Source organism: Drosophila virilis, chromosome 5 (assembly GCF_030788295.1).
Source record: "Drosophila virilis strain 15010-1051.87 chromosome 5, Dvir_AGI_RSII-ME, whole genome shotgun sequence".
Classification (NCBI taxonomy): domain Eukaryota; kingdom Metazoa; phylum Arthropoda; class Insecta; order Diptera; family Drosophilidae; genus Drosophila; species Drosophila virilis.
In genome coordinates this window covers 1,857,435-1,867,544 of record NC_091547.1, presented here as the reverse complement: position 1 = coordinate 1,867,544, position 10,110 = coordinate 1,857,435, and the positions used below count along the sequence as shown (strand labels likewise).

The 10,110-nt window shown below is 44.0% G+C and overlaps 3 protein-coding genes across 5 annotated transcripts in view; 2 read left to right on the top strand and 1 right to left on the bottom strand.

Moving 5' to 3' along the window:
• The window catches only part of Rx (Retinal Homeobox), a 59,644-nt gene that overhangs the window by 15,580 nt on the left and 33,954 nt on the right, over positions 1-10,110 (top strand). The gene's annotated exons all lie outside the window — the stretch shown is intronic.
• Positions 5,677-7,064, bottom strand: Actn3 (alpha actinin 3). 2 transcript variants are annotated; one of them, XM_032435938.2, is made up of 2 exons: positions 6,139-7,064; positions 5,677-6,081 (listed from the first exon to the last, which is right to left on the bottom strand). In XM_032435938.2, the coding sequence occupies exons 1-2, from the start codon at positions 6,958-6,960 to the stop codon at positions 6,076-6,078; spliced, it is 828 nt and encodes a 275-aa protein (XP_032291829.1). In that variant the 5' UTR covers positions 6,961-7,064; the 3' UTR covers positions 5,677-6,075. The 2 variants fall into 2 exon arrangements, with proteins under 2 accessions (XP_032291829.1, XP_032291828.1); XM_032435937.2 differs by having other exon boundaries at positions 5,678-6,085; positions 6,139-7,063.
• On the top strand, positions 8,941-10,075 carry CAH15 (Carbonic anhydrase 15). The gene has a single exon (XM_002059380.4). The coding sequence runs from the start codon at positions 9,035-9,037 to the stop codon at positions 10,025-10,027; it is 993 nt and encodes a 330-aa protein (XP_002059416.1). The 5' UTR covers positions 8,941-9,034; the 3' UTR covers positions 10,028-10,075.

Here is a 10,110-nt window from a genome sequence, read left to right as displayed (position 1 = left end):
GTGGAATTTGTATAAAGCATAACTCTCCGAGGATGACAGAGATTGAGCCGCGTGCCATTTGGGTCCTGGCAGCAGCAGCAAAGCTAAATCTAAGGCTAAGATGGTAGCACAAGCTCGTTGCTCCTGGCTGCCACGTGTCAAGCGTCCTTTTCGCCCACTCACCTGTTGTCGCCCTGGCACTCGCACTCGCACTCGCACTCGCACTCGCACTTGCACCCGGCCCTCATATCTCATCTCTGCCGCCTCTCCAGTCGCTTATTAGTTTTTGCTCCTCCCGTGCCGGGCAGTTGTCAGGGCTCTTTTGGCGGAATTTTATATTTGTGCAGCATGCAAAATGCCGAATTAGCCAACAAAGAATGTTCTCAAAATGAAACTTGCCATGGCAACCATGGCAGCAGCACTCAAAGGCGCACCACGCCCCCACACTCGAAAAAGCAGAAACGAAAAAAATTAGAGAACTCCCAAGTCCGTCCACCTGGCTACCACACTCGGTCTCTTTCAATTCCAAGCTGTCCAAGCGCGCAAACAAACAAATTCGGGGCGTTAATTAAAAACTCAAATCACGTGCCCCCCCCGCACCCAACCACAAGAAGCACAAATAAACCTGGAGAGGGGCAGGGAGCAGGGGGCAGGGGGCAGGGGGGAATCGGATCTATACAAAGAAATAAATTGACGTCTGTGAAGGTGTCTGTGCCTGACTCTGACTGTGATACAGTAAAATACATTTAGATCTGTAAAATATCACAGACAATTCTCAGATCTGGCAGGTAGCTGCCTCCAAAGGCAAACAGAGCCCAAAAATGACAACTGCTAAAAATTCATGTCAATTCCCACTGGTCTGTACTTACAGCAAATAGTTCAAGATTATCTATTATACGGACAGAGCAATCTGATTCCAATATAAAATAAATATTCTATATACACTCTTCCATCTTCTATCTTCATAATTCAATCTTCATTCATCAATTTCAATATCCAGTCTTCTATGTTTTGTATTTTATATTCTATTCTTTATTCTATATTCTATATTATATATATTCTTCTATTTCTGGAATGGTTGATAGATCTCAAGAAGTCGATTAATGCATTTTATTAGAGTCTTATTCTCTAGGATGAACATAGAAAAGTTTATTGTTTATTCTGTAGAAATCTTTTTCAAGTTTAATCAAATTTTCAAGCTTAGCCTTAATCGATTATTTATGGCTTAACCCAATCTCAGGCCTTCCATTTTGTGGCAGTGCACACAAAATAAACAAGCAAAAATAATCGTGAAAACAACTCAATTTCGATGTTGGGCTCGTTTATTAGAGCTTCGGTAGGTTTTCATACCTTTTTTTTTTTCGCTACAGTTTTTTGTTATCAGCTATGTTCGAGTGTGTTAATTAATCAAAGGCGTTTGGGCTGTTGCGCATTTGATAGACACTGCTCAAAAAGAGGGTAAACATTTGCTGGCAACTGTTGAATTTGTTGAATTTCACAATATTTGCATTGGAGTTGTCATCAGCTCAATTAGAGGTCACATCGGAGGCGCCTCCTCCGGTTGCCACTCGCAAGTCCTTGCGGCATTTTGCATTCAGTGCATGGACATGACATAAATCACTTTGCCAGAATATTGGCTGTTGACAGTGCCAAGAGTCGAGTTGTTGAGCTGCACATGGAAGTGCCTGTTGGCATACTAAGCTCCAAGATGATTGGGCATGGACGTGGCGGGGCTGAGCTGAGGGGCAGGCAGGCTGTCTGCAATCCTTGCACGCGGCATTTTTGACAATCGTTTAAGCCGCCACGCAACCCAAATCCAAAGGGCGGGCAAGCGTACGTGCAGGATGCAGCAGGAGCAGCAGGAGCAACAGCAGTGGGAGCTGCCTCCAAAATGCGTCCAGTTAGCGGCTCCTTTCCGCTCACATCAATTGGCTTTTAAGCCAGAGCATAAATCAAGCGCCAGATTTACGCTACACAAAGACGAGAGCCAAAGACAATGCGAGGATTCGAGTGCAAAGATTTTGTGTGTGCTTTTTTGGACGGCAACGAATGGCGTTTATTGAAAGGATAATCGATGGCAACGGCAAAATGCATTAAAGGATTTGCGTGGCTAACTTTAAAACTGGTACTCGAAAGCCTTTGGCCCAGCCCCAAAGATGTCGACGAACTCGAGACAACTTTGAAATGCGGCTCTGCGGTCAATTTAATTGAATGATGAATTGCGTTGGACACGGCCCGATGAGGAGGAGGAGTCGGAGGGGGTGGAGGGGGGAGGGAGGAACTGGAGTTGGGTTAGTTTAACGAACACACAACAAACAGGCGTGGACCCCAGCAAGCGCAGAAATTTTCTTCAGCTGTCACGAAAAAGGATGCCTTGATGCAGGGGCTGAAGGGGAGGGGGGATTGGTATGTAGGAGCACTGCCAGTAGCAAAGGGAAAGGGGAAAGGCAAAGGGACTGGGGCTCCTTGGGAGAGTGCACGACAAAGACGAATACGCATAATCAGTCAAAATTTATGACAAGCTCACCAGAAACTCAGCTTAAGCATTTAATTGGCGCCTGTTGCCCAATTCTTGTTGTTGTTGTTGTTGTTGTGGCAACTCTTGACGTTGTTGTTGTTGTTGCTGTGCGTCCTGTTTGGAGTGCTTGACTAATTAGCCATGGCATATGCTCCATTTGGTCACACGAATTCCATTCACATATTTTTTGCTCTTCGCCTTTCGCTAGTCGACCTAAAATGTTTTTTGCTCTGTGTTTTGGCCCCTCGAAGGATCACAAGCTCCCCCGCCGCCTGTTGTTGTCCCCAGCGCTGACTGATGGCTCCAGCTGCAGCCGCTGCTCATCGGTAATTTGTCTAGTGGCGCCGTTAGGCCCAGGCACCTCCCTCCCCCCCAGCTACTCTTTGTACTCAACTAGCTCTACTTGAGGGGGATTCCCGCTGCTTGTGCGTCTTTTTTGCTATGCAGCCTGACGCATAAAAAGGAAGCAAAAAAAAAAATGTAGGAATTCGCCTGCGAAGGCAGCCAAAAATGTTGTGCTTAGTGCAGTTCCATGTAACGCATTATTCTTGCTTAGTGTCCGTCTTTGTTCCTGTTCCTGTCCCTGTCCCTGCCCCTGTGCCTGTCCTAGTATGCGTATCTGTCTCTGCTTGCGCATCAGCTTTCACTTTGCTTTCTTGCATTCTGGCGGACCCTTCAAAGACGTGCTGGGTAGTTTTTAACTGAATTTGGCTCTGGAAAAACTAAATGTTATCTAAAATTACCTAATATGCTATTAAAGTTCTCTTTTGCGAACTCTACGAACTCGTATTCGAGAATATTTAACACTTTATATGACTTTGCATAGAACATCTTGCGTTCTTACAGCCTTGGTTTTCGATATATTCCTAATGCAATAAAATACTATTTTCTTGATATGTCATATAAATAATGATGTCTGAATTTGTGTATTAAGTACAACTAAGACGTGCAGCTATGTCTGTACAAGGTACCTGGATTACATTTTGGCCAAGAGGCATTTTAATCACAAAGAAATGATCATTTCATGTATTTACTTTCCATGGATATACATATTCACATAAACATTAATATCGACAAATATCTATTTCGTTAGAAGACGTAAGTTTTCGATATGATGTGCCTATATATTTCGCTTTTCAAATCTGCCTCTAAAAACTAAATTTACCCATTTCACATACCAAGCTTTTATTTAATACTTATTTAGCCAAGTTACTCACCCATGCTCGCTCTCGCTTTATGCGAGTAGGTGTGAGTCCAAGATAAATGTGAAGCTGTGGATTTTAACAGTTAACACCTCTGGGAAGTCATTTGCTCGTGCGAGTTCCATAGACTAAACTCATCTGTTATAGCCGAAATACACACCTTGGTGTGAAACCTAGCTAAGTTCTGTATGCACAACAGTTGCGTAGCGGCAATTTTGAATTTGAAATTGTTATGAAAAATATCCTTAAATATCTCATATACACATAGGTCAAAATTTCCTACCCCTATAACTTGGGCAAAACTAAAACGATTTTTTTAAGGTTTGGATTATTATTCGTGGCTTGGCCTCTAGATCGATTCGGCATTTAAATCTGGCAACATCATTTCAAGTCCAAATTCATGTCCAAATCGTACGCCCTATATACGTATAGGTCTGATATATATATAGATATTATATATTAACTTTTATCAATTCTTTATTTATAAATGTATATACATAAATATTTTCAAAACAAAATTCCTCTTTAATGCTCTAAACTGTGGGAAGAATTTACAACTCTCTCAAGAAATGCTGCGTGCAAATATCTATTCAAACCTCAAGTAGGCGTATTTGTTGTTGCAAACAGTCTCGGCTACATCAATGATACCCTATAATAGCTGAGCGATACACATGGCTCGGCTTTGTGCCAGAGGAAAACAACAAAGCGCAGAGGAAATGCACACTTTAGAGCGTCTTTGGCGCATAATGAGGCCAAGTAACAATATTGTAAACAACAACAGGACAAACACGTCAACGCCTCTAAGCTGCTAATGAAGTAGCTGGCACAAAGGACGAACCTAGCCGAGCCGAGCCACAAAGGTCGCATGCTGCGATAAGGATCACGATTACATTCACAGCGCAGCTGAGTGGCAAATGGGAAGGCTACTGTAGCCGAGTTATATCCTTACAACATGGCCGCAAAGCGATCCTGCGACCAGGTAAAAGAAGCAGACGCGAGGCCAAGTCGAATGCGGTGAGAGAAAATGTGGTTTCTGCTGTGGCTAAGGAAATGCCAGACTGTCAGACAGACAGACAGACTGATTGACTGTCAGGTCAGGTAGGCAGACACATCCTCGCTGTTCATTTAACAATCGCACTCGGCTTGTAAAATGATAATCCTGCCGTTGTGTGTCGAGTGCACTCACACACACACACACACACACAGGCAGACTTTCAATAAGCGGATTGGCCAAAACAAAGTTCGAGTTTTGTGTTTGATGTCCTGCGGCGCATATTAACATTATCAGCTGTGCCAAAGCGAAAGACAATCAGACAAAACAAGGACAATATTATCGGAGCGTTCTAATTGTTCGAGTCCGTGTCCTGTGCACAAATAATGTGTGAAATTTTACGCCTGACGGAAGGCGCCTGCTGTGCACCAGTGAGCGAGAGAGAGGGGGAGGGGGAGAATGTGAGAGAGAGGCGAGGTAGATACTGAGAGTCGCCTCATTGGCCTAATCAGCAAATGCGTTTAAGTGATTTAAGGATAGACTCGCTTAATGCTCGCCAAATCGAATTCCTTGCCGCACTGACACAAATTTGGTTAGCCAACGGCTCGAGCATTGCTCGAGTCCTTATCGAGTGTGCACAAGCTCCTGCTCAGCCCACCTGGTATTATTTGACGATTGCATTGCACTTCTGTCTCTCACACTTTCCCGCTGACCTTATTGAAAATGTGTTAAGAGGTATACGGCTTTTATGAAACAGCACGAAATGTGTACTTTTTATTACCCTGATGAACAAGGGCATATTTGTGCAAAAATTTGCTTCTCCGATCCATAAAGCATATACATATATTCTTGATCAAAAAGATCCTATCCTGCCCTGTTTCGGCAACTATTGCGATATCTCCTTTGATTTTGAGACATGGTTTATAGAGCATATCTCGAAAATTATAAGAGCGAGAAACATTAAATATAGTATATAAACTTTCCTCTAGTTATCACAGATCCAGAATATATTACTTTTTAGATACCTGCTCACAGATAAGCTTAGAATTATAAATACGCATTATAGTCTTGGGTTTTGCTTGTCATATTTAAGCTCTCAAAAATGCATATAGATCGGATTATAAGAGCCGATAATGTGGGAAGGAAGTTAAAAAGGGGTTTGCAGCATATCTCCCAGTCGGGCATTACCTACTGGGGAAATCTACCTTGTGTTTTTTTCACTTCTTTTACGGCTTTCTGGCCAACCGCTTTCAATTGAATTCGCGTCAGTTTAACGAAGTTTTTCAAGCGGAAACGGAAATTTCTTTCGCATGTTTGTGAGGCGTCAATTTGTTTGAATTGAACTGAGCTGCAGTTAAGTGACTTGTCAGTATATTAACTGGCTGTCAAATCTGCCTGCAGAAAGGCATTTGGTATTGAATATTATTCCTATTATTTTATTTGCTCACCTTTGACGGCGTACTTCTGCTACGAGCTGCGGCTCCCAGGCAGGTGTATAATTTAAAGACAAAAGAATAAACCTTAACAAATCCTGGCCTCTTTCGACGCAACAATTTCACAAAGTTGCCATCAAAGTGCGCGCCCAGGGATTTGGCAACGCCTTCCACATATCTCAGTGTCTGCTCGGGGTTTTTCCATTTCAGGTACTTCTCATCGATCAGATCCGGTCGATAGAAGTGTATGAAGGCACAGAAAGCGTGACCCGTGCTCCAGGATGTGGAGAACTCGTACATCGGTATGCCATAGGGCCGCATTATCTTTTGGCACAAGATGAGCAGCTCGCGGTGCCGATCGCCAAAGGTTTTGCCATCAATGGAGCATATATTGGCAGCTCGCTTTAGCTGAGAGGCCACAGCATCCACTTCGACCTGCTTCTGCTTCATTGCTTTCGGCTCCATCGCGGTTGTGGATACATCCTCGCCCTTCAGACTGAAATCGAGTAGGGTGTCCGAATCTGAAGATTCCTCTAGGCGCATTTTATCTTTGATCTCGGATTGCCTTACAAAACATTGGGTATCTCTTATGGCAGGCTCCTGCAGGGCTCCATCCAAGCTCTCGGAGAGTTTTTTATTCATCTCCATCTCTTTTCTTAGCTTGTTCTCAGCCAGTTCCTTGGCCAAGTGCGCACGTCGTCTTGAAGTTTGCGACTTCAGCAGCAGCAAGCTCTGCCAAATCAGCTCCAAATCACGTAAAGCCTCTTTATTCGATAGACTCAATATCGATAGATATTCGTCATCTGCTTTCTCTTCACATTTATGCGAATCTTCCATCTTGAAATGGTTTTGAAGTCGTAAATGCTTAATTATAATATTCAAACACACTCGAAAGAGAATGAGAGAAGAAGTAGGAATAAGTTTATACGCTCAGAATAAGTTTTTGTTTTAAAAGCAAGGCCAACTGGCCTTCATCTAATCCTTTAGCTTAATTTTTCTACTAACTAGACGAAAGAACTTCGGGAATACTCACTTGTTAGTGCAATGACGAACCGATCCGAACTTGGCTACGATTCTCTGCATTTGAACCGGCGACTTTTCGCATGTCAGTACGACGCTCAAACACCTGGGATTCTGTGCATTTTAACGGACAACTTCTTGCTTGTTAGTCCGATGCTCAGACTCATAATCGAACTTGCCTACAAATCTCTGCATTTGAATCGGCGACTTCTCGCTTGTTAGTCCGATGCTGAAACACCCAACCCAACTTGGGATGCTTTTTAAGCGCACATCTATAAACGAATTGCAACTCAATTAACCCTAAACGATGAAATTCTTTGATGAAAAATCTAAACAACTGCCGCGAGCTATGCTCGCATTATGTGAACTTATTATTATTATTGTTACTGGACACCCCCGAGCAGTTGGTTTTCATATAACAATGTTAGTGTTTCGTTTATGCCACATGCTTACCCGGCAATTTGCGTGCACGTTGCAAGCAACAAAACGCCCGAGGCAACAACAACAACAATAACTAAAAGAAGTCAACGTGGCAAAAACATTTGCAACATTTGGTTGATGTCAACGCCCAACTGGCTCAGGCCCAGGCCAAAAGTCGAATCAGTCCATCAAATCAGGGCAACAATTTGATAAAAATGTCATAATTGAATCAAACTCGATGAGGAGGGGAGACGATAGATGAGGTGAAGAGCGGGAAAGTGTGCGACTGGAAGTGAAACCTCCACCGTTTAAATGCAGCACGCACTTTATGGGCGGCTGAGATAGAATGTGGGCGTGTTCAGCTACTTTGATTGCCTTTCATATTATAGTTTTATGCTAATCCGCGATCTGCTCGGTTCGCGGCCAAAAGGTGTCGAGTTACACGGCAAAATTTCGCTGGACCCAAGCGAAAACTATGTTGTTTGGCATTTTGGCAAACTAATTAAAATACAATAAAAGTTGAAGAAGCTCGAAAAATAATTTCCGCTTTTGATGCTCATTTCGCATTTTGTATACAAAACTAATTAATATCCTTGCGAGCCCCAAAATGCAGCCGCAGCAGCAGCGGCAGCTGCGAACAGGATATTTGTGCAAGTAATTTCCGTAGCTGAAGAGTTGTTCTCCCAGCAGCGCGTAATTAATTTATGCTAAATATACAACAACAACAACGACAGCAACAGAAAAGAACAACAACAATTGCCAAAAATTTGCGAAATGCAAATAAATTGCAAATTGTGCAAAATTGTTTTTCAAAATAATTAACTTTTCAGCGCTTTTAATTAAACATTTTTCGGTTCAAAATATACGCGGGCAGCTCAAAAAGTTTTGGTATTTTAAGCACAAAATACCAAAAAAATATTTAACATACTTTCCGTGGGTTAGATTTAGGAAAAAGCGTGAAACGCTCAGCTGGGGTTGTTGGATTTTCCGTACTGAAATTTTAAATACAGGTCTTTGATGGACTCATGGCCAACCAGTATGAACCCCAATATCCAACAAGGTTGGAGGTTGAAAGTGTAACAAACCTTTTAAATTTGAATAAAGAGGACAATCGAATGATAAACAGGCAACTTTCATTGTCTTCCGCCTTTCTACCACACTTGCAAGTGAAAGAAAACAGTTTCATATTGATAAATATCGATAGATCTACAATCGATATAGCCTTCAAATTGTGTGGAGAAATATTGAAATGGATATCAAATAAGATGTCTCTCTGTCTGCAAACCTGTGAATCCGCAGCACCTATGAATTCTTAATCTCTGCCATGCTTTCTTCGCTTGCCAGAACTGAGTCTTATCGAAACAACTGTCTTTCAAATAGAAATTCATTCAGTTGAGTTTTTTGATATTTCAAAAGTTGTGCAGGTTTTAGCCCTGTCCATAGTATTTCAGCCCCAAGAATAGCATTGAGGATGGGCTGTTGTTGGAGCTGCGCCTGTGTCAGTTCCTATTGGTGCTGGCTGCGGGAGCAGTCCGTCCAGCTGCTGGACACCAACTGGTTCATTTGGATTTGGGCCGTGAGCGGCGCCCTGATAGTGCTCTATAATCTGCACTCGGGCATATGCCTGATGGAGCACATTTCGGACTGCGGACAGGCAGGCGAAGAGAGCGCAGCAGCTGCTGCTGCTGCTCCCGACACGAGCTCTAGCTTGGACTATGGCATCAGGCGTGGACCGCACACCTGGCGGACAGCCGATAACAATCAGAGCCCCATTAATATTGTTAGCCGGAGTACGGAGGAGGTCTGCTTTAGCCAGGCGCTCAGATGGATCGGCTACGATGATCTGCCCGTGGGCATTCGCCTGGAGAACAACGGGCACACGCTGCTGCTGCGCGCCGCCTTCCAGGACGAGGAGACGCCCCACTTGGGCGGCGGCGATTTGCTAAGCTGCTTTAGCTTCCACGAGATTAGCTTCCGCTGGAGCTGGTACAATAGCACCGGGTCGGAGCACACGCTGGACAATGAGCACTTTCCGCTGGAGATGCAGTGCCTGCACACGGACGCCGCCAACACGGAGAACGCGTCCAGTCGAAGTCTTCTGATGGTCTCCTACATGTTTGCCGTGTCCGCGGAGAATCCTTTCATGGACGTGATCGTTCAGCATCTGGTCGCTGTGCAGCTGGCTGGCCAGTGTGTCGAGATACCGCCCTTTCCGCTCAACTATCTGATGTCGCCATTCTATACGGACTTCTACAGCTACCACGGCTCTCTCACCGAGCCGCCCTGCCATCGCGGCGCCGAGTGGTTCATCTATCCACAGCCCATTGCCATCAGCGAGCGGCAGCTCCACGAGTTCCGCAAGCTGCGCAGCCGCAGCGGCGCTCGTATTGGACGCAATGCTCGACCAGTTCAGTCGCTGGGCGATCGAACTGTCAAAATCAATTGCTATCGCGCCTCCGAGTAGAGTGCCAAATGCCGATTCATATTTTTATTATATTTTCATAAAAAAAAGCAATTGGGTAATGTTTATTGATCTAATAGTCTAAC